Raw genomic sequence first — 25,520 nt, 5'->3', positions numbered from 1 at the left:
GAACTAGCGGGTCTGTCATCCCCTAAGTAAGGCCTGTTATCAGAGTAGTTTTAGAGTACAGTCTCTACCCCTAACTAGTGACGCTAGGTTAGATTTAGAGTGGAACCCTTAAAAGGTTCTCATAAAACCTCTGCATTTAATATATAAGGAAACTGAAACACTTGAAGATGAATTGACTTCTCTGGAGTCAAACAGCTAGTAAGTAGAAGACCTGGGTTTCGAATTGAGGCCTTCTGACTGCAGATATATGCTTCCCGTTTCATAGTTGGAACTCTATAGACTTTAGAATTTGATAGCTGAGACTATTTCAATGGACCCCTCTGTCATGTGTGAGACAGTATGGGGACATTTTCTTATTTCTTTCCTTTCCACACTCTTCCCTGTACTCTGGGGTCTATGCTTCTGCATCTTAATCACTTCTCTCTAAAATTATTCTAATAGCCTCCTAATTCATCCTCCTACCTTAAACTTTTCCCTATTCCAACCGTCTTCCATATAGTTGCAAGATTGATTTTTACTAAAACATAGGTCTGACCATGTCATTTTCTTACTCAATAAACTCGTGACTATATCACCTCTATACCCACGTATAAACTCTTCTGTTTGGTATGTAATGTTCATTACACTCTGGTCCCTACTTACTTCTCTAGGCTTATTATATATTTCTCCACTTCTTGTAATCTATGGTCCAGGCAAAGTGCCTTTCCTTTTGTTCTTCATACATGACAATCCAGTCCCATCTACACTCTTTTTTACTGACATTACCCCATGTGTGGAATGCCCTTCTTAGATTTCTTGTTTTACTTCAAAGCTCATCTTAAGTGCCATATGAAGCCTTTCCTGATCCTCTCTGGCTCTAGTGCCTTCACCCCCTCTGAAAATGATTTGTATTTATTTGGCACATATTTTCTATTTATATGACATGCTATTTTCTCTGATAGAATATAAGGTCTTTGAGGGCAGGGGCTGTTTTATCTTTGTCTTTCTAATCCCAGTGCCTAGCATCATAGCTGATACTGATACAGGTACTAAGTAAATGTTACCTGAATGATGGATAGCCAAAGCAGACCTACCTTTATTTAAATAAAGAATGAAAGAATTCACTTTTCTTTCATTTTGCTATGGAATCCTGGTAGAGTAATTGAACAGTAAAGACTTTTGCCCTTTTAGTCTACAACTGGAATGGACTGTCTGTCCTTGTTATATGTGGGCAGCACACATCTGTGGGTATAGTCTCTGAATTCTACAGCATCAATTTCCTCTGCAGAGAAAGCCTAGGATCCTTTTCACACCTTCTGAGTCTGGTAAATGATCAATTTGTATCTAACATTGGACTGTGTCGTGAAGCAACCTATCCTTGCTCCCTGCTGCTCTGGGGTCTTTTCTGTCTTCTAAGAACACCAGGTGCCCTATAGCTGTCCAACTGCATCTTTCTGCTGTATTACAATCTTATAATACTTGCTATAGTATTATATAGTACTTGCTATGGAGAACAAAATGTTTTAAAAGTGCAATGGATAAATGTTGGGTTTTGCTGATACGTTGCTTCTAGCAAACATCAGTAGCTTTCCCCGCCACACACACACTCCTTTGCCCAGTTTCTTTTATATACAATGGTAAAACGTAGCAAGGAAATAATTTCTCAACCTAAATAAGTAAATACTATGTCTTATGGCCCCAAGGACTCTAGGCTCACACAAACTAGTTCTAATGGGGGTGGGGGGGGATGGGGGATTGGCAGAAATAGAAACAGTTTCTTTCTTTGGCTCATTTCCCCTATCCTAGGCATTTACTTTAGAGAAATATCCAAAATAATACTTATCTATAGCCCATGTTTATATTTCCCCAAATGTGGGTGAAAGGGTACCCAATTCCTAAGCAAACATTTAAAATATAAATATAAGACAGAGGATATCTTTTACTTCATCTACCATGAAAAATGCCTAAGACGCAGACTCATGAATCCTTGAAAAATTACAAAAAGAAAAATAGGAAACAGTGAAAGAAGATATTAGTCTTATTGAAGATAACAAAGACACCTTGGGGGCTGCCTAACATGCACTCCTCATTTACCGCAGATCTCTTTTGCTCAATCAACTCATAGCTACAGTAGGGAAAGGTTTGCCAGGTCCAGTTCTCTTGCTCAGCTCCCTTCTTTCTCCTCTCCTCGACCCTATGACATGGCTTAAGTCATCTGGCTATGGGGGTCATGCTAGTCTAATTCCTCCTCCACAAAGCATACTATTGGTAAAAGAAATCTCCTTTTAGGAAGCTGTAACTAAAACACTCAAACTTGAAAATTCTCCACTTTAATATTATTAATAAAGTTTAAACATATAAGTTTAGCAAAGGCTGCTTCCAGGATTTCTTCTCTCAAGCTATGTGTAATCCAATGTCTACCATTTTTCTGTGCCTCCATAGGAACTTCATCAATGTCCTGGCCAAGGCTATATTTTAGGTGTAGAGAGACCATTGGCAATTTGAATCTTTTAATTGGGCTTAAAAATAAATAGAAAAGCTAAAGGTGGTCAAGAAACTGAAGTCCAAGAACCGTGGGCCACCTTGTTTCCACTACAAGTCACTGCTTTCTGCTTCAGGATAGGAGGGAGGATAAATCTCTGACTTCTCATTTAGTCCCATCCTTTGCTCTGCTCTGTTCTGGTAGTCCAAGAGAGAGAGACCACTCCAGAATTTTAAAAAAAGAAGCCAGTGCAATAGCCGTGGATGATACGTTTTGAAACTCGTACTGGACCTGATTCTGAAAGCAAGCCTCCTCTTCTCCTCTTTTCCTTTCCCCTCCCCAATGAAATTCGGTTGTTCATTTCTTTAATGCTTTTAGTATCAATAAAACTACTAACAGTCATTAAAAAGTCTCACTACCAGATGCAATAGGATTGAAGAAGCACATCTACTAACAACAGTTTGACCCTATGTTTAAGAGAGCCAATCAGCAGATGGTAGCCCCAGTCTGTGAAATCTGACCAGTAAGGTAGCAGTGGTCATAGCTAAAGAAAGATGGCCTAGTTTACCACTGTCGTTTCCTACCCTTCAGTCCTTCCTCCTAACTGACCTTTAATTTCAACTTTTCCTCACAGTTTCCCTCATTATGAATTTCTCTCAATTACAAAACAAGTGATGTTTTCCTCTTTGCTGGGCATTTCCCAAACAAAAGAAGCTTCAGCTCTGAATGCTGGTTGTATTTTTTGAGATCAGGGCTGGAAAACCAATGCAAGACAGTCCTTGGGTTCACTGAAAGGTCTTTATATGGAACAGGACCAGGACCCCTCCACAGGCAGCTTGCCTGTTCATCAGGACTCAGTCCTTTCCTCCCCCTCAAACACTGCCTGCTTTGTCTGTGGATGAGGCAAAGAAAGAAAGGAGAACAGGGACAATGGGGAATTGCCAAGCAAACCTACAAACTGATAGCCACAATTCGGGAAATCTGGATGGCTCCACAACTTCAGTGACAGAGAATGTTTTTCATCTTTTCCTAGTCATTCTCAAATACTTTGGGGAATAGGAAAAAGAAAAGGAGAATTGTACAAGTTTGAAATGGAGAGATAGATTCCAAATACTGTACTTTCATGACCTTCTCTAGAGGCTAATCAGTCAATACATGGAATTTAAATGGAATCTTAATCAATAAAATACTAGAAACAGCCTTTCAACTAATTTTTCAAAATAGTAATTTAATTATGGAATGAAAGGAAGTAACTTTCATCATATGGTTTGCATTTGACTTTTGAAAGCAAACTCATCTTTTATGAATTTGTTTTATTCCTTCCTATTGCCTTTCACTCTGAAAACTGTCATCTTTTTCTAATCACTTATACAAAAAATAACTAAATAGGTTAACTCTGTTATGGAGGCCTAAAACAGATTTTTTAAACATTCTATCTCTTTCATTTCTGCAGCTAGATGACAGCTTGATAGAGTAGTAGATACAGCACAGGTAGTCAAGAAGATCTGAATACTAATATTGCCTAAGATAATTGATGTGTGTATGACCCTGGACAAGCCACATAACTCCTGTCCACCTTAGTTTATTTTGCTATAAAATGGGGATAATAATAGCATCATCTTCCAGGGATGTTGTAAGGATCAAATGAAATAATTTATGTAAAAGCCTTTACAAATATTAGATTTCTAAGTAAATGTTAAATGTTATGATCTTTACTCAGGTCTCCATGGCTAACTTCTAATCAATGTAGGTTGTTTAAAATAATGTTATTGGACTAGCTCTGATTTGAGAATCAGAAGACCAGTATTCTAGCTTTTATTGTACGATTTTGATCAAATCATCACAATTTTATATGCTTTTAGTGCAGTGTCTGGCATATGGTATATGCTTTAATAAACGAATTCCTTCCCTTCCCTTCCCTTCCCTTCCCTTCCCTTCCCTTTCCTTTCCTTTCCTTTCCTTTCCTTTCCTTTCCTTTCCTTTCCTTCCCTTCCCTTCCCTTTCTATCTAAGATGATCACCTTTTTGAACATCAATATTCGCAAGTATGGGCAGCTATGTGGCACAGTGGATAGAGTACCAGGCCTGGAGTCAGGAAGATTCATCTTCCCAAGTTCAAATCTGACCTCACACATTTACTAGCTGTGTAACCCTGGACAAGTCACTTAACCCTGTTGGCCTCAGTTTCCTCATCCATAAAATGAGCTCAAGAAGGAAATGGAAAACCACTGCAGTATCTTTGGCAAGAAAACTTCAAATGGGCACAAGAAGAGTTCAACATGACTGAAATGACAGGACAAAAAAATAACAAAAATTCACAAGATAAGAGGGATGGACTGGATAATCTCTGAGAAGTCTAGATTTTTGTGAATTAAGTACTTATTTAACAGCTACTATGCATTAGGCACTATGCTAAGTGCTTTACAAGTTTTATCTCATTTGGAACTCATTCTAGATCTAAAACTGCTTTAATTCTAAGTGCCCGGCCAAGACTTACTGATTATTAATTGTAGAAAGAGTGTTTCCCTTCAGATAGTTAAAGAAGAATGAGTAGAATTCAGGAAATTTAATAAAAATTAGGGCATAAACACCTGAAGAGAAAAACTCAGGAAGAATTTAAGGCAAAGGGGAAGGTAGGTGGCAAGGCAAGATAAGTAAAAGGAGAAAAGTGGAACAAAGTGGTGAGTAAAGGAAATCGACAGAGTAGATTGATGGGTGAGGCTAGCTGGTAAAACCAACAGAGGAGTTGGTTAGTTCAAGTATGTGACAGCAGACTTTTTGAGTCTAACGGAAAGAACCTGATTGTTCTTGCCAAGTCAACCAAAAGGCTGTAAAGGCCTTAATAAGGTTTTTAAGGTCTCTCGCAAGTAGTTAAGAGCACTAAAGAAAAAAAAAAAGTAGACATTGAGGAAATTGTGTTCCTTATCTTCTAACTTCTGGCAGAAGGGTGAGATTGTTATCTATTTCTAAGAGCGTTCTTTTATTTTTTGTTAAAGACCACATCTGACTGGTCTGATCTTATTTCTTTTAAACACTTATAGTTAAATCCTGTCTTTTGTATTCCCTTTTGTCCCTTTGTTCATTGTGAGAGTGTGAGATAGCTCTAAGAGCCACAGAGAAGTGTGGAAAAGTCCTAGAACGGAGCTGCGATCCCAACTCTCCGCAGCTTTGTTAGACAGATTAATTTCTCTAGGTTGGGGCATAAACAGGACCCATTCATATGTTTCTTAACTGTGCTTCTAAGGGGAAAATTACTATGAGCATGAGCCTTTAAGTCTTTTCAATCAAACCATGAGTCTACATCGATGATCCTCAGGGTTAAGCTTAAATGGATCCATTATATCTCAGTGATATTAATGTTCCCTTCAGTGAAGCAGCAGATAGTATCCCCTCCACATCCACTATGCCTGCCTATTCTGGGTGATTCCTATCTGTATCCTCTCATGAGTTCACCAAAGAAATCAGCCCATCAAGTGAGGGGCCTCCCCTGCTTTGCCCTGAAATCCTTGGGATACCATTGAAGTATACACAAGTTATCTACCAGTGCTTCCTCACCCTTGCTAAGAAACTATCTCATCTCCTTGTTTTAGTATACATTTCCCTGATGACATTGCTTGTTCTGGTTCTTCTTCAGAGGTCCTTGTTCTATACAGTGCAGCTTCTCATAGTAACTATGCACCTGCCCATTCGCCCTTGAATGATGTTCATTTAAAACATTTCAGGTACTCTATAGTGTTCTTGACTTGGAGTCACGTAACACCTCCAGTATAATATTTGTATTGAAAAAAAGATGGGCTTTTGTTTCCGTGATCATCAAAGGAACTCTGCAACTTCCTTCAACACAATCCAGACTATTTGACTCCTTACTAGCACAATCTTTGTCAGTGTGAAAAACTCACTCTGAATCACTATAACACATATCCATTTTGAGTGGTACAGTTTGAAAAAAAACTGAGCAAGGAAGGCCTGGTAAAGCACACAGTGAGTATTTTAGATCATTTATATTGGACACGTGATGTAGAATTTTAAGAAACAAAATTTTGGTAAGAAAGAAGCTGCCTAACAATTAAAAGCTACTCCAAAGTGGAGTGGGCTATGAGGAAAGGTAGTGTGGCTTTCTTTATTGAGGGTCTTCAAGCAAATGCTATCCTATCAAACTACTTACCAAGTATGTGGTTTTACCTTTTTCTATATCCCCAGTACTTAGCACGGCACATGGCAAATAATAAATGTCTAATAAATGCTTTCTGGTTGATGGTGGAGGAGATTATTTTTCCTGCTCTGAGTTAGATATTTTAAGCTAGTATTTATATGGCACTTTAAGATTTGCAAAGCACTTTCCATAAAAGTCAACAGTCGATAAACATTTATTAAGTGCCTGTTGTGTGCCAGACACTGTGCTAAACTCAGAGGATATTACAATTACATAAATATGTAGTATTTATAAATATGTATATATAAAATATAAAAATATAAATTTACAAAAATAAGAAAGACTGTCCCTGCCCTCAAGGAGCTTACAGTCTTATGGGGAAAGAAAACACACAAAAGGATGCTGAAAATTGGAGGGTACCTGACTTGGGGGCATAGCAGAGAAGTCGGAAAAGTCCCAAAGTAGTACAGCCAGGTGATGTCTTAATTTGTTGCCACAATAACCCTGTGAAGTAGGTGCTATTATTTTACTCATTTTACATATGAAGAAACTGAGGCAGACAGCAATTAAGAGATTTGATCAGGTTCAAAGACCTACTAAGTGTCTGAAGAAGGATTTGTATCCAGGCCTTTCAGATTGCAGATCTGTACTTTATCCACCATATCACTTAGCTGCCTTTGAGTTCATTCTAATCCTATAATTTGGTGATATGACAACTTTTGTCTTTTTTTCCTCCGTATTTTCCTCAGTTCGAGAATTCAACTATAATCACTACAAATGGTAATTTAGAATGATAGTTATATCAGTTTTTAAAAAGAAATGCTGAACAAAAACCCAGGAACACATGGCCTATATACATATTTCCATTGATCTAATGCTAATTATTTGGGGATTCCTGCTAACCAAAAGGCTTGCTTATGCCAGGGAACAACTATTCATTTAAAACTTCTCAAAGTATGTTATTGTCAGTTTTCAGGTTTATTTTATTCTTCTTTAGCTTCAAAATTTTAAACACAGTATCTATTGAGTAAATGCTGCACAAGGTTTACTAGCTCATGACTTATTACCAAACTTTAACATGGCATGATATTCTCTATAGAGTAATTATAGGATTATAGGAAGTGTCTTTAATTAAAATAACGGAATAAGCAGGACCTACTGCCTTAGAATCTTGCAGTGTCATAAAATCCCTGAATCATAATAAAAAAGTATTAAAAATAATGCATAACAACTGGCATATTAAAGGCCAAAATACATCATCTCATTTGAACCCCTCAAAATAACCTTGTGGGAAAGGTGCTGTCCCTAGTTTCATTTTATAGATAAGGAAATTATACCTCAGAGAGATTGAGTGACTAGTCCTCAGTCATGTAGCTACTGACAGAGGGAAGATCTGAACACAAGTCTTCCTGACAACAAGTCCAGAACTCTATCAATTACCCCCAGGCTGCCCATCAATGAGTAAAGTATAACAAAATTTTCCTTTAATTTAGTAGTTGACTTGAGCCAAATTTTGCCCTCAGATGCTGTGTTATTGATTAAATCTTCAAGGGCTGGATGCAGTCACTACTGCTACCACTATATACCAATTGTATTAATTATGTTAGAATTATTTAGTACCTTTCTTCTGGAGAGTACAAATAATAAAACCACTTGTATTCCAGAGATATCAATCTCAAAACTTTGAGATCTATGTTGTGTGATTTTAAAGACATAGAGATCAGTGCTGACTCTTTGCTTTGGGTTTTTTCTTTAACACGTATAGTGCAAATGTGTCAAAAAAAAAGAAAATGGTGTTTGGCTGCATGACATGACATTTACTGGGTGTGTTTTTAAGTTTAAAAAATAAACTGAACTCCATGGAGGAAAATATCCTCTGTGGAAAGCTTTAAACTGTTATTGTGACACTAAGACAGCAATTTCATATCAGACTACACAGACACAACACAATTGGAGTGTCTGTGGTCAATTGATACATCTCTGGAAAAACATTTACTTGAAGGAAAGGCCAGCATACTCATTACAACAATAAACTACTATCCTGCTATCATTCTTTTTAAAATTTTTGAATATTCATTTAAAAATTTTTTTCAGTTACAATATCATCCTTCCAGCCCCTGCTCCATAGAGAAGGCAGGCAATATGATATCATTATAGATATGAAGTCATGGAAAACATATTACCATATTATCCTATTATTCTCTAAGATTTAATGTTCTGTGAACTAAATCACAAGTGGAAAAAATGACAGCTTTTTGGTAATTAAATAAGAGACTTGGGATATAAACTCACTGAACCATCTTTGGGATAACTCCATAGTAGAGAAGACACAATGGGGATGATAGATGCTACTACTAATAAGAATGATAACTAACACTTACATATCTTTTTAAAATTTGCAGTGCTTTATATATATATATATATTATATATACATATATATAATATATAATCTAACTTACATATCTACAGTTATTATCTAATTTGATCCTCCCAATTTCATAAAATAAAATAATATGCAAATTAATTGAGACAAAGAGGAAAAATCTAAATTATTGGCTTGTTTTTAAGATATTTTGCTTTTCCCCAATTAGATGTAAAACAATTTTTATATTCTTTTTTTAAGTTTTGAGTTCCAAATTCTATCCTTCCCTCCTTGCCTCCCCACCCCACTCCAATGGTAAGCAATCTGATATAGGTTATACATGTGCAAGCACGTAAGACATTTTCGTATTAGTCATTTTGTAGAAGAAACTCAAACAAAATAAAAGAAGAAATAAGGCAAAAAATAGTGTACTTTGGTCTGTATTCATATACCATCAGTTCTTTCTCTAGAGGTAAATAGCATTTTTTATCATGAGGCCTTTGGATTTGTCTTGGATCACTGTATTGCTGAGAATAGCTAAGTCCCCCACAGGTCTTTATCATATAATGTTGCTCTTCCTGTGTATGATGTTTCCCTCGTGCTGTTCACTTCACTCTATCAGTTCATTTGAGTCTTTCCAGGTTTTGCATCATTTCTCATAGCACAGCAATATTCCATTGTAATCATCTACCACAACGTGTTGATCCATTTCCCAATTGATGGGCATCCCCCTAATTTCTAAAGCTTTGCCCTCACAAAAAGAGCTGCTATAAACATTTTTGTACGAGTTCGTTTCCCCTTTTTTATCTTTTTGGGCTATAGACATAGTATTGGTATTGCTGGATCAAAAGATATGCACAATGTGATAGTCCTTTGGGCATAGTTCCAAATTGTTCTTCAGATAGTTGGATCAGTTCACAACTCCATCAACAGTATGTTAGTAATTTGTTGATTTGGTTTTTTCCCCCTACATCCCTTCCAACATTTGTCATTTTTCTTTTTTGTCACATTAGCCAATCTGATAGGTATAGGGTGGTACCTCAGAGTTGTTTTAAGTTGTATTTTTCTAATCAATTATGATTTAGAGCATTTTATATGATTTATAGATGGCTTTGATTTCTTTGTCTGAAAACTGCCTGTTCATATCCTTTGTATTCTTTTTGAATTCCATACTTTATTATTTAGTATTTTTTAGTTTTCAGCTTGATTTCCACAAGATTTTGAGTTACAAACTTTCTCCCCATTTCTACCCTCCCCCCCACTCCAAGATGGCATATATTCTGATTGCCCCACTCCCCATTCAATCCTCCCTTCTGTCACTCCACTCCCCCTCCCCCCATCCCTTTTCCCCTTACTTTCTTGCAGGGCAAGATAGATTTCTATGCCCCATTGCCTGTATATCTTATTTCCCAGTTGCATGCAAAAACAACTTTTTTTGAGCATCTGCTTTTAAAACTTTGAGTTCCAAATCATCTCCCCTTTTGCCTCCCCACCCACTCTACCTAAGAAGGCAAGCAATTCAACATAGGCCACACATGTACCATTATGCAAAACACTTCCATAAATAGTCATGTTGTGGAAGAGTAACTGTATTTCCCTCTGTCCTATCCTGTCCCCCTTTATTCAATTTTCTCCCATATCCTTTTTATTCTTATAAATTTGACTCAGTTCTCTATATATTTTAAGAAATGAGGCCTTTACCAGAGATACTTTATTTACAAAAAAACTCACAACTTTAGGAAATTTTAATATTGAATGTCATCCTTTTGCTACAATATCATTTTAAGTGATCCCGAATGGAGTTCACAAGAATTTGACACATATTCTTCAATTTCTCATGATGAAACCACATATTGCATTGACTATTAAGCATTCTTTTGATCAATAATCCATTTTTTCTAATTCTAGTCTTAATTATAGCTGAGTTTTAAATCAAGAGAGTTTCCATGCCACTGAAGCTTGTTTATCTCCATCTTTTGGTTAAATTCATTAACTTTTCCTAACTTGTAGCATAGCATATACTCCATCTCCATTTAGAAATTTATATAGTTCTGTAACAATTTTGCTTCTCAGTATATCAGTCTATATATCAGAATTAATCTTTCCTTCAGTGGGGATGAGACTTCAAAGTTCACTGAAGTAAAAAAAAAGAAACAATTTTGTGTGTGTGTGTGTGTATGTGTGTTTGTGTGTGTGTGGACATTTTACAGTCTAATTAGGATGCCCAGATCTTGATAGGTTCATCTGAAATTTTCTTCCAAAGGTTTTTAGCTATGAATAAAAAAATGAATTTTATCGATCGAAATTACCATTTTGAACTCTTTGACATTCCATCCTTTTTATTTTCTGGTCCATAGTAAGAAATTTTTCCTTTATAACAACAGTTAGCAACTTTTTTTGATTGGTCATCTTGCAATTCTTTTGACATATAGGAGCTAACACCATTATATAGAGGACCCAATAACAAACCTTTCAGCTACTAGGTTTCTTTGAAGGTCATTTCTTGTTTTCTGTAGATTCATTGTTTTGCATCAGTAGTTGGTCAGTTCTTTGTGTTTTTCATTTTAGACTGTATTTTCCTGTATTTGCCAATATTTTTCACTCTTTGCTCTGAAGGATTCTGTTTCAGTATGCATTTGAAATGTTCTTGAAGCAATTAACTTCCTTGCACCAAAAGGCACTGTAATATCTTTAACAGTCAATAACGTGGACTCTTTCACAGCTATAACTTTTGCTTGTTTCCTTGGAGCAATATCTATTCTTAAAAACCTCAGAATTAAAAACACAATAGAGACTTTAATGGAACATGTGAATGGGATTAAACCTAGTACTCAACTAACAGAGAACTAACTAAAGGGGGTGCGGGAACTGATCAACTTGGTTTCATCTCATCAGAGTCATAAATACTGAATCAGTCTAGTGTCAATGAAAGAAAATATTTAAGCCCACTGCCAAAAGAAAATGAAACAATATTAAAATTAGTGCTTACCCCAAGTAATTCAGATACACAATTATAGGTGCAATGATCGTAAACATTTTGTAGATGAGCAAACGTGTCATGAGATAGTTTAAGTGACTTGCCCAAGGTCACACAGCCAATAAGTATTTGAAATGAGATTTGAACCTAGGTCTTCCTGATTACAAGTAGCATTTACTTCACACTGCCATGGGATGATAGATCACTCATCCTATTTCCACATGATCTGTATTTAACCTGTTGTGGTTTTTTTTTTTTACATTTTAAAAACTTTTCATTCTATGTATTTGAGAGATTAAGAATATTTCATAGAATAAAATTGGTTAAACACATTGTTCCTGAATTTTATAAACCAGTGTTATGTCTAAAAAGTCTTTAAAAGTTCTATTTTAATGATTCTTCTGTCGCAGCACAGTTTTTTTGTTGAAATCAGCAGAATATTTATATTTATTTATAGAGTATCTAGGATATCAATGAAAAGACATGCTAGAGTGGAATAGGATAGGTACACAAATAGGTGAAATCAACAAGTTTAGCAATCTACTCTTTGATAAACCCAAAGAGGCCAGTTTCTGGGCTAATAATTCACTATTTCACAAAAACTGTTGGGAAAATTGGAAAATGGTAGGGCAAAAACTGGGCATAGACCAATATCTTACACCATATACCAAAATAAAGTCAAAATGGGTTCATGATTTAGGAGTAAAAGTTGATACTCTAAGTAATTTGGGAAAGCAAGGAATAGTTTACTTATCAGATTTGTGGAAAAGTAAAGAATTCATGACCCAACAAGAGATAGAGAGCATTACAAAATACAAAATGGATAATTTTGATTATGTCAAATTGAAATGTTTTGTACAAAAAAAGCCAATGCAACAAGAATTAGGAGGGAAGCAGAAAATTGGGAGAAAATCTTTGCAACTAGTATCTCTGATAAAGGCCTCATCTCTAAAATATACAGGGAGCTGAGCCAAATAAATAGGAATACAAGCCATTCCCCAATTGAGAAATGGTCAAAGGATATGAACAGGCAGTTTTCAGAGGAAGAAATTAAAGCTATCTACAGGCATATGGAAAAATGCTCTGGATCGCTGCTGATTAGAGAAATGCAAATCAAAACAACTCTTAGATACCACATCTCTCCTGTCAGATTGGCTAAAATAACAAATCAGGAGAATGATAAATGCTGGAAAGGATGTGGGGAAATTGGAACATTGTTGCATTGCTGGTGGAGTTGTGAGCTGATCCAGCCATTTTGGAGGGCAGTTTGGAACTATGCCCAAAGGGCTATAGAAATGTTCATACCCTTTGACCCAGCAATACCACTTCTAGGGTTGTATCCCAAAGAAATCACGCAAGCGGGAAAAGGACCCATATGTACAAGAATATTTATAGCGGCTCTCTTTGTGGTAGCCAAGAATTGGAAATCAAAGGGATGCCCATCAATTGGGGAATGGCTGAACAACTGTGGTACATGAAGGTAATGGAATACTATTGTGCCATAAGAAATGGGGATGATGCAGACTTCATAACAACCTGGAAAAACCTACACGACATAATGCTGAGTGAGCGGAGCAGAGCCAGGAGAACGTTGTGCACAGCCACAGATATATGGATTCCGTGACGACCAACCCTGACAAACTGCGCTTTTCTCAGCAACCTAAGGGGCAAGGACAACTCCAGGGGACTCACGATGGAGAATGCTATCTTCATCGAGACAAAGAACTGCGAAGTTTGAATACAGACTGAGGCACACTACATGCTCGCCTTTTCTGCTTCTCTTTTGTTTTTGTTTTTGGGGTTTTTTTTTTTTTTGGTTCTGTTTCTTCTTTCTCATGATTCATTCCATTGGTCAAAATTCTTCTCCACGACTTGACTAGTGCATAAATTAATTCAATGCGAAGTTATACATGACAGTATGAGACTTCATGCCGTCTTGGGGAGGGAGGGGGGAGGGAGGGGAGAAAAACTGGAACTCAAAACTACGTAGAACCGTGCGTGGTAAACTAAAAATAAATAAAGAAATTTATAAAAAAAAAAGTTTTAAAAGCAGATGCTCAAAAAAAAAAAGAATATTTCATAGAATAAAATTGGTTAAACACATTGTTCCTGAATTTTATAAACCAGTGTTATGTCTAAAAAGTCTTTAAAAGTTATATTTTAATGATTCTTCTGTCGCAGCACAGTTTTTTTGTTGAAATCAGCAGAATATTTTGAAATTTATGTTTTTATTATGGACTTCTTGTCAGTTTATATGGACTATGAGCAACTAGTTGAGTATGGAGTCAGAAAACCTGAGTTCAAACCTACCCTCAGCTATTCACTAGCTGTGTGACCTTGGACAGATCACTTAACCTCTGTCTTCCTGTTTCCTTAACTGTAAAATGGGTATAATAATAGCCCCAACCTCATAAGGTTATTTTGATGATCAAATGAAATGGTATTTGTAAAGCATTTAGCACAGTGGTTCTTAATAAATCCTTGATCCCTTCCCTACCCCCTTGAATCTTAGTCACATAATCATATCATTTCAGGTATCTATTAGATGCTAAGGGGCAGCTAGGTGACACAATGGGTGGAGCACTGGGCCTGGAGTCAGGAAGATTCAAATCCGGCCTCAGACACTTCCTAGCTGCGTGACCCTGGGCAAGTCACTTCGCCCTGTTGACATCGGTTTCCTCATCTGTAAAATGAGCTGGAGAATGAAATGACAAACCACTCCAGTATCTTTGCTAAAAACAAACAAACAAAAAAAAACCCTCAAATGGGGTCATGAAGAGTCAGACATGACTAAAATAACTGAACCACAACAACAAAGATGCCAAATTTTTATAACCTGCAGTGATGTTGCACAGCTTCCACTATTTCATTGCACAGTCTTTACCAATCAATACGTCTGGGCTTTTGTGAATAATCTTTCTGCAACTTATAGTGTCAATGACCTGATCCTGAAGAGCTATCATAATCTCTTCGATTTTTGTAAATAAATCCACATGACTCAGTCATTTGTCTGATGCTCTATTTGTCAAGATATCGTTAGTTGAGTTCATGTAGCTGTTTTTTTTTTTGTGAGTGCCTTTTAATTCTACTCTTGAATCCTAGCTCTTCTGTAAGCTCTTTAGAGATAAACCACTTCCAGTAGTACTCAACACTTTTAGTATCATATATCTACCGGCATCCTTTAGTGTTGTGTTTTGAATTTGAACTAAGCTATTTTTGTTCCTTCCAAAACAAATTGACTTCTGTAAGTTTTTAACCTATTTATCATGTGCTCTGAGAATATCTGTCATTCTTCCTCATCATTACCATTAGAATTACATTATCTGAGAAACAGGGATAATAACTGCCTTACCTCCCTCATACTATTTTTGTAAGGCTCTACTGAAGCAATGTATATATTTTCTAAAAGTACTGTGTAAATGAGTTGAAACCATTATTCTTTGGATAACTTTATAGTTAATATTAAATGTAACTACCTTCTTTCCATGAACATAATGTGTTCTGATCAACTTAGAAAGATGAACCTTTTAAAACTTGAAAAATACCAATATTTGAAAGAAATAATCACCATCACTGAAGGTTTGAAAGACTTTTGAGTACAGCATAAGGAAATAGAGTACTGGATTTGTAAACTGAAGATATGGAATCAAAATTCATTTTTGCTACTTGGCTTGGTGACCTCTGACAAGAAATTCAGTTCTCTGTTCCTGGTTTGTTTGTTGGTTTGTTTGTTTTCATCTGCAAAATGACTGGATTGGACTGGATGACCTTTAAAGTTCCCTCTATTTCCTAATCATACAAAACCAATGATTTCATAGATTTTGGTGCCTCTTCCCCTGAAACAAATCAGATGCCCAAACAAAGCATATGCCTACTCCCAGTTCTTGAATCGTAGAGGCTGAAAACGTTTCTCCACCTGGGTATATACATTCTGATGATTATCCTCTCTGAGTTTAACTGGGTATTCTGGTTAAACCAACACTCAATTAACTGCCAGATCCATACTATGCACCTTTGCAACATAGTCAGACCTACTACAAATTGCACTGTGTTGGTTTAAGTTTCAATAACCCAGAGTCTCCTCCATTCCACAATGAGGCATTACAGAAGGCTTTTGGTGTAAGGATATTTCAGAAAATTTCCTATTTCTGTACAATGATAGGGACCTTCCAAATTCTGAGCTGCACTTCTGAGCAGAATGTCAGATAAATAAAACAATAATAATGATAATAATCATAGTCATAATGATAGCTTACTTTTATGTTGAGTTTTATGGTTGCAAAAAATTTGCATGTATTACCTCAATTTGATCCTTACAACACCTGAGAGGCAAGTAGAATTATTTCCATTTTACAGATCAGGAGACTGAGACTGAGAGATTAAATGATTTACCCATGGTCATTCAGCTAATAAGTGGCAAAGGACAAACTGAAATCATTATTATATAATTCTAACTGAAACGATTATTATATAATTCTAAGACTTTTCACTATACTGCTATTCTAATTTGAGAAAGTAGAAAAATGCAAGAAGGATCAAAACATAAGCATATTTCATAACCCAACCTTGATTATGAAGGTCAAAACCAACCCAATAATTATTTGTATTAGATGGCTATCAGATTAGGAAACAGTGAGTGAAGGTCAAGTTAAAAAGCTTACTTTCTCTCTGATCATCTTGCTTTTTAACCTTGATGATTCATATGACCTCACTATACCAGGTCGTATGGGCAGCTAGGTGGCACAGTGGATAGAGTTCCAGGCTTGGTATAAGGAAGACTTCTCTTCCTAAGTTTAAATCCAGCGTTGGACACCTCAGACAAATAGCTGGAGAAGGAAATGGCAAACCACTCCAGTATCTTTGTCAAGTATCTCTCCCTAACAGGGTCACAAAGACTTGGACACAACTAAAATAATTGAACAAAAACAACATGCCAGTTGTCCTCTCCACCAATTTTTTTTTTTAAAAAGCATTGTAGATATCTCAAAAAAAAAACTTGATTGTGACTCAAGTGATGGACAGTGTATTTGTCACATAGTAACTAGATTAGGCAAATTCAGAAAATCTTATTAGTTGAAGTTCACTTGTTGGCCATCAGATTAAATTTTGGTTATGGGAACTTACGAAGGACTATGGTCTGAGGGGGTTGAGGGATTTTAATGGACATCAATGGAAGGATTATTCATACCAATAAAATCACAGAATTATGTTTGAAGTTCAACCGAGCTACTTAGTAGATTTCATGGTTTTCACAATGGAAGCATTCTGAAATATTTCAAACTTACACTATTATCACAGCTAAAAAATAGTTTTTAATTAAAGAATGTTTATTTTGTAATAAAATCCCAATTTTCTTACTTATCATACTTCTGGCCCACCTAAATAAAACTTTGAGAAGGAAAGAAGCCGTTTGAGATTTTCTACAATTAGTGTACTATGACATGTAAGTGATGATTTCCTGCAATTATATTTTTATAATCTTATTATAGCAATACTTTTAGAGGAAACAAAAATGCTTGCATCAGAGTCATTTCCAGGCAGCAAAGAATCACATCTCTGATATCAGTCCTTGTGCTAGTCATCAAAATTCCTGTCCTGGAATAAAAATTAACTTCATCACAACGTAATGTTTTACAGAATTCTAAATAGTTTATGGGTGCAAAGGTGTAAGCATATGAGAATGAGTCCATTAGGGGATGTGAAAAATGTAAAAAAAAAGAGTATTGAATTTAATTGCTATTTGTAGATCCAGTTCTTTAATATATGTCTTTGAGTTGTGATATGAATTAAAACTTCATATTGCTTCTGAAACCAAGGCTAACCAAGAAAAGTTAGAGCAGAGGGGGAAAAAAGCAGAGAAAAAAACCCTTTAAGATGTTCAAGAGTAAATTTTCTCATTAAAAAAATGTTCAGTGACTAGTTAAAGCTAAAGGTAAAAGAGTTATGTTTTATCACCATGGCTTACCACCTGTCACTATATATCATTATCTGTTATTCAATATTCAATATTCTGATGACTTTTGGCATTTCATAAGTTTCCTAACTACAGACAAAGAATTATTTCCAAGTACTTTACAAACGCAATTTTTTTTCATAGCAGAACCACTACGACCAATTCTTACTGACAAAGATTAGAAGTAAAGCAGAGGAGTAAGTATCTCAGACCAAATGTTTGAGAAATCTGGTCAGTCCACTGGTCACAGAGCTACAATCTCACATATTATTTGAAGTGATTGCAAAATAATTTATTCACAGTTTCAAATAAGGGGTTGGAAAATGTGTGAAGCAAATTCCACTGACCTTTTTTTGCTAAGGAATTGTTAGGTTCATACTTCTCAATCAGCACTTGGACTTGTTCCTGTTTTAAGGGTGGATAAAGAATTTCATTGAGCCGGGGATCTCGTTGCTTTAAATTGATAAACTCCATCATTTGATCAACAGTGAGATATGGTCTACTCTTGGCACCACTAAAAATAGGTAAAAGAAAAAAAAGAAATTTCATTGTTTTTCTGTAAGTCACATTTGATCAATCAACAAGAATTTATTAAGTACCCTGTGAGTACCAGGAACTATTTAGATTATATCACAGAGAAAATTTATCCAGGCCTTGTAGATCAAAGTGCTCTTGTAAAAAACCAAAACATTCACATTGCCCCAACTAGGTTTTATTGAGGTTTCAAAGTATAGTTGTGCATTGTAAACATCTTCTAAAGTGATTATCATTGAATTGGAATGCCTAAGAAAAATAACAACCATTGGCAAGAGAGCAGAAAATGCCTACAAGTTCGTGCTGCCATATCTCCAAAAGGAAAAACTCTTTTAAGGAGGAAATAGAAGCATCAGTATGGTTTACACAGTGCACTTAAAGTTCTGGCTGAATCATCGGCTTCCCATATCCCGCTTATTTCCATAAGGATGTGTCTATTTATGGCAACTGAAAAAGTGAGCAAATTCTGTCATGTTTTTCCTCTTCCAACAAGAGGAATTATAAACATCAACACATATCTAAAGCCCTCCACTTCCTGAATAGGAAGATCATCATCTCCTTAAGGATAGAGATTGTACCTGATGTAAATAATTCTCTTAATATCACAGGACCTAATTCCATAACATACACCCTATAGACACTCATTTAATGTTTGATGGTAAGAAATTGCAAAAATAAAAAGTCATGTGATCCAAATATGTAATATCATAATCCTAAATACCTTTCCTTTGTGAAGACACAGTTGTCCCTTCTGTCTTTTTCAATTAATTCATTATGTAGACTTTAATGTCAAACAAAGTAGGAAATTACTATTTTCCTACTTTTACATAAGTTACTTTTCTCATATATTTTCTCCTTAAAACCAATAGGTATGCTTGTTACTGATGCAATAAAGGATGGAGAATGTCTGTGATCTTAATAGATGCTATCTAACACAAATTTTATTTGTTCACAGTTTCACCAAAATAAAGTTACTGCTCTTTGAAAAATGATCTAGAATTCAATGCTGGGTCAAGGGAGGGGTCTGATGCCTACATATGGTACTTTCTTTAGGCAGGGAACAAGAACTAGGAAGAGGGAGGTAGTATCTATGTGGAACAACCAATCAGATACAAGACTCCTGGTAAATGGAAATTCAAGTCCTGGAACATTCTCCAATGAGCTTCAATTCCTCCTGTATCAGAATTCTGGGCAAACCTCAGTTTACAGGAATGTGTCCACTAAGAGCACAGGCTCCTACTATAAAGAGAATCATAGAATTTAATAGCTACAAGTAGTATTAAAATTATGTAGTTTAGTCCCCTCATTTTACAGATGAGGAAATTAATGTTGTGACTAGGTCATATTGATGCTTAGTAACTCAGATATGAACAGTATCCTTGCATCTATCAACTCACCATTATTTCTCCTGCATTACATCTCCTTTCTGCCCATGATGTTAAAACCATAAAAAGTTACATGAAAAGAATATACCACTTATACCTAGTAATGAATGTCAGGTAGCAAACCTCTGCCCATGGATATTCCTATGGGACAAGGGTATATGATCAATTAATGCACATTAATCTATTCTCATAGCTGTGTGATTTTCCTTAACTCAAATACCCAACATAGCATTATTAAATGAGAAAAAGGAAATTTAAAAGAATCCCTTACAATTCAGAAAAGATGTTATCAATTTCAGGTCGAGGGCAAAGGTTGGTTAAGAAAACTCTGTATACTTCTGGAGTGAAGTCCTCTTGAGGTATTGAATCATTCTGAGAAATAAAAAAAAACAAATCAAAACAAGAATTCTTTTTAAACCAAGGTAAGCATGATGAACATGTCTGTGGAACAAAACATTCATCATATCTTGTACATTACTGGGACTAGGATTCTTCCTTGTTAGCCACTGGATGAACGTAGCTACTACTAGAATAAAACATGTTCACCAAAGAATTGAAGGGTACAGTAGACACATCAATAGTAATATAAAAGTACATACTCAAATTTCATTGTACATAAAATTTGGTGAACTCATAACAGGTATTGTTTTATCAATTGTCAAATAAGTTTTATAAATAAGAAAATATTTTATCATTGAATACTTCTGACCTCAATTGTTTAGGAAATAAGTAGCTAGTGTAGGAAACAGTTTTCATAATTTATTTCACTGTTTTTCTGTGTTGCCATGCAAACCGGAAGCAGACATTCAAGCCTTTGTTAATAGGAAGGGCATTTTTTTTCACAACCTTTCCTGTTTCAGGTACATGTGTTATGTTTATTTTCATTTTAAGCCATTCTAACTTAGAAGACAGAATTCTTTCCCCTTATATTCATATCAGTTTAAAAGTATGCATTATTTTAGAAATGCCTAAAAATTTATCATAAAGCAGTCCATATTGCCTGGAAAGAGATAAGAGAACACCTAGTTCAGTGTCAATGAGTAGAACCTCACTAGGTATTCCCTGAATAAGTGAAATATCTAGAAACCATTTTTTCTCCAGATGGTATGATAGGGAATAAAAGAACATTTTTTTTCTATAGAAAAGACTGAAGAATTGTAGTCAACCACATAAGAAGCCACGAAGAAAGGACATGTACTAAAGACCATTATGTCTTAGATAACTGAGGGCTAATTTTGAAATCATGAAACCAAGAATCTAAACCTAGGATATGTGGAAGATACACCTGAGATCCTCGAATCACCTTGCTGGCCTATTTCATTATATATAAAATGACAAAGATAACAAAAACCTTTTACTCTTTACACTTAATAAATTTATCTATCTGATTGGGTTATAAAATCCTAATTTATCAATGTCAACCTCTCAGTCATTTAGCTAATTGATTCAGAAATTACTTTACAGATAGATGATATAATTTCCCACCTTTCTTTTTCTCTGGGCATGGCTGAATGAGGTATATAGTATATTCGATGATTTTTCTAGAACAATCTTGCCCAAGAGATTGTATATCTAGCAAGGCTTTCTTTAATGAGCAAAACATTTCTTGTTTATCCTTTTGTTAATAAAGTGAGGGTTTTTAAACAGTGGAGGAAAACTGAGCATGTTTGTAGGTAGCAGAGATGAAGCTAATAGATTGAAAAAGACTAAAGAGAGACACAGAAAGAGACAAAGACAGAGAAGGAGATTAAGGCAAGACACTGATGATGGTGATGATGACAGTGATGACAATGATACAGATGGTGTGAGGGGGTGGGGGCAATAATCTGATAGAAGAAGGAGAGAAGGCGAGATCAAGGGTACAGATGAGGAGTTAGCACAATGTTATCTTTTCATCATAGGCTAGGAGGAAAGAGGATAGAAAGAGGGATGATATGAGGGAGCTTTGACATGTAAAGTAGAACAGAGAAGAGAGATCATGACAATCTACCTTTATTTTCTCATTAAGATATGAGAGATGATGTATGAGGGACAGCTAGGTAGTTCAGTGAATAGAGTGCCAAGACTGGAGTCAGGAAAACCTGAGTTCAAATCTAGCCTCAGACAATAGCTGTGTGACCCTAGAGTCATTTAACCTCATTTGCTTCGTTTTCTTCATCTGTAAAATGAACTAGGGAAAGAAATGCAAACCTCTCTAGTATCTGCCAAGAAAACCCCAAATAGGGTCATGAAGAGTTGTACATGACTGAAATGACTGAACAACAAATAAGCTTGAGGAGAAAAAAAAGAAGGTTGGGAGAGCCGCTGTGGGAAGTATGATAAAGAAGTAATTACGGAGGAGTAAAGGACTGCCTTGATGCAGTGAGGACCCAGGTAAGATTGTTGCTATTGTTCAGTCATTTCAGTTGTGTACAACCTTTCGCATCCTCATTTGGGATTTTCTTGGCAAAGATACTGGAGTGGTTTGCCATTTCCTTCTTCAGCTCATTTTACAGATGAGAAACTGAGACTAACAAGGTTAAATGACTTGCCAAGAGTCACAAAGCTAGTAAGCGTCTGAGGTCAGATTCGAATTCAGGAAGATGAATCTTCCTGACTTCAGGCCCGGCATTCTGTCCAATGTACCACCTCACTGTCTGGTTAAGATTAGATAATAGAAATGTGTAAGGGATCTAGTCAGCATGGTTGTTTAACTTCCTCCTGAATGATTCAGCAGAAGTAGAGAAGGATGATAGTGGGAATAATCCAGAGTTGACCCTTGGAAAGGGATGAGTGATGAAAGCGTTAAGTGGGGGAAGAAATTTGGAAAGAAAGGAAGAAAAGGAAGACAGAGCAGGCTGGGTACAGTAATGAGGGATCATGAGACTGGAGGTCATAGAAAGGACACACGATAGATTTAGAAGGAATGAGACAATGGGAAAAATGGACTGATAAGAGATTACAGTCAGGCAAAGTCATTTCAGAATTCTTGATCACAGAAGTGTAACACTTGTGGTAATAGTGAGGTCAAACACGTGACCATTCTTGTGTGTGAAGGTAAAGTGTAGGTTATGGGAGTTAAGGAGTCTGAGGAACTGGGAAGGCAGAGTGTTTGAGGAAAAAATCAACACATGTATTGGAGTCTTCTAGTATCAGGATTGTAATGAAGAGAAAGGCTGTGGTCTAGGTACTGAACTTCTTGAGAAAAGAGGGTAAATGACTTGGAGCGGGACTTGGATTGGTTGATATATCTGAATAGAACAAATCTCAAAGGTGGAGAGGTTATTGAGTGATGGCAACAGAGAGAGAATCTCAAAATGGCAGTGGGCAGCAAAGAGTACACCGAGGTCTCTCCTAGACCAGCGTAGTGGGGGACACAATAAAGCCAAAACCAATAGTGGAAAGGATGACCAAGGCTATTATGTCTTATATGGTGTAGTCAGGTTTCCATGAGTGCCAAGAGATGGAGCGAGCAAAAGAGGAAGAAGTCTAAATTAAAGAGAAATTTATTAATGACAATGGTTTTCAGGTATCTCAGGAATTGTAGGATCATCACTATCTTCTGACAACATCATAAAGCTGCTCTCATTAGGCTGTTTTTGATGGGATCGATGCTCTAATGGATCCCACTAACCATAGAGACTACTGAGACTAAGCTGGTATACAGTGAGCTCTGCTGGTTTTGAGGCAACTGCCAGGCATATATTCCCAAGAGTTACTCCAGCAGTCGCAGGGTGAGCAAGATCTGCTGATTGTTGTTCCCTGGCTCATCTCCTCAGGGCTTCCTATCCTAATCAAGACATTTTTCCCATAGGAGGTGGCACCTGAGTTGGACCTTAAGGGAGCTTAGAAATTCTAAGAAGAAAAGGTGTGGAAGAAGTTATTTCCAGTAATGGGAGATGGTCTGGGCCAGCCAGAGATAGGAACAGTGTTCTATGAGAGCAAGAGCAGGAAAAGCAAAAACAAAAACAAACCAACAACAAAACCATTTGTTAGATTTTGTGGGTGTGTGGGGTGTTGATTTTTCACAAAGATTATGTGAACATGCTAAATCCACACATTCCAGCAGAGAACTGGTGATGTGGATTCCTAGGGCAGGGAATGGATGCGTACTACAGGCAGGCAGTAGCAGTAGGAGATGATAAAGAGAAGGTGGAAGATACTCAAGAAAGAATCTATCTGTGACAGATTAGGTTTGTTAACCTAATGCACAATGACTGTGAGTAGGCTTTTACTCTATTGTATGCATGAGACAGGGAGCTATTATCAACTTTTCTCTCTGTCAAGTTTTTGGATTATGGTTTCTCAGTAAAAAACAAGGCTAAATGCAATAGTTTAAAAGTGAAATGTTAATAGGGAGTATAATAGTGTGTGTGATATTCAACTACAATTTGGATGCTGTACTAAACAGGATTTTCTTCTTCTAAAGAAACATGTAATTTCAAAAGTTACAATAATTACTATGAAATGTGCATTGGTCCATGGTGAAAACAGAATATGGGAACGAGGAACACACTCTCAATTGACCTGGAGGTGGCAGTTTAATACAACTTTCAATTTAGTAATATTAAAGTCTTTGCTGCTTAAAAAGTTATGAGTTTTCTTCCCTGTAGAAAATGTAGACCCATTAGCCTAAAATTTGTTTCAAAAAATATTATTATTAAGGTATTTGTGGACTCAGGAGAAGCAGGGCAGTTCATAGACAGTCAGGCTTAGAGTCAGAAAGGCCAAAGTTCAAAGCTTGCCTCTGATACATATAGTGCAGGAACCCTGGGGAGATCATGTAACTCCTGAGTAGTCCGGGGCTCTCTCTAGGGTTATAAATCACAAAAGGGCTGCTGGTCTGTATCTCAGCATCAATGAAAGGAATTGATACACCTGGAATTCTCCATTGTAATAAAATCATCAATGCAGACCATTATCTGCATTCCTCCCCACTCCAAAGAAACCGAAATGGATTTGTATTCATTTTTAAAAATTTGTGTACTCTTATACCAGTGCTACATAGAAATTCACAGGAACTACTCTAATTACTGCTTTACTCAGCTCACATTAATGGTCCTTAAATCAAATGCAGAATTGTAAAATTATACCAATCTAAAATTTAAGGAACTGGTAAGGGAAAACTCCATTTTCTAAATATAGAAAAAACTCCAAAGGCTAAAAAAAGGCAAATACATTGGTCTTATTTACAGATGAATAGTAGGCATTTTATCATGATGAAAAGCTACTTTTCCACAATTAACTTCTGGGAGGTACTTTAATCAGTGTGGGGGAGGGAGAGAGGGGAAGTATGTAAGAAGAAGGCAGGGAAGGAAGTAAGAAGAAGAAGGCTTACTAGGAAATTTGAGGAATACACTGTTAGAATTGTCTCTTGCCAGACAAGTTTTCAAGTATGCAAATAAAGTATGCACAAAGACTAGGGGAAAAAACTCAAAAGAACCCACTGTACATCATTGTCAACATACCCATTTATATGGCACAATTAAAACCAGAGGAAAGGGCTTCTGGAAATAATGGCTGCTGAGATACTGTCCTCTCTACAACTTCTCCAATTTTTTTTCCTTCTGTAGAGTGCTCCAGGCCTTCCTCACTTGGCTTCATGGAATCTGTTCCAGTGACTGAAAGATGTTTTCTATGGCTGTTGTGTTAGCACACATGGAAATCAAATATATGTTGTTGATGTGGACACAGAATGGTAATTTAACAGTGTTGG

The 25,520-nt window shown here is 36.2% G+C and overlaps 1 protein-coding gene across 1 annotated transcript in view; it reads right to left on the bottom strand.

The window, feature by feature from the left end:
* PLCB1 (phospholipase C beta 1) overlaps positions 1–25,520 on the bottom strand; it is a 908,098-nt gene that overhangs the window by 283,043 nt on the left and 599,535 nt on the right. The window contains exons 8-9 of the mRNA XM_036749135.1: positions 20,097–20,197; positions 18,254–18,420 (exon numbers count right to left, since the gene is read on the bottom strand). Coding sequence (XP_036605030.1) covers positions 18,254–18,420; positions 20,097–20,197 — 268 coding nt within the window. The remainder of the gene's footprint in view (positions 1–18,253; positions 18,421–20,096; positions 20,198–25,520) is intronic.

This window comes from Trichosurus vulpecula, chromosome 3 (genome assembly GCF_011100635.1).
Source record: "Trichosurus vulpecula isolate mTriVul1 chromosome 3, mTriVul1.pri, whole genome shotgun sequence".
NCBI classification, from domain to species: Eukaryota; Metazoa; Chordata; class Mammalia; order Diprotodontia; family Phalangeridae; genus Trichosurus; species Trichosurus vulpecula.
Note: the sequence above shows the minus strand (reverse complement) of the source record. Positions and strands in the feature narration are given on the sequence as shown.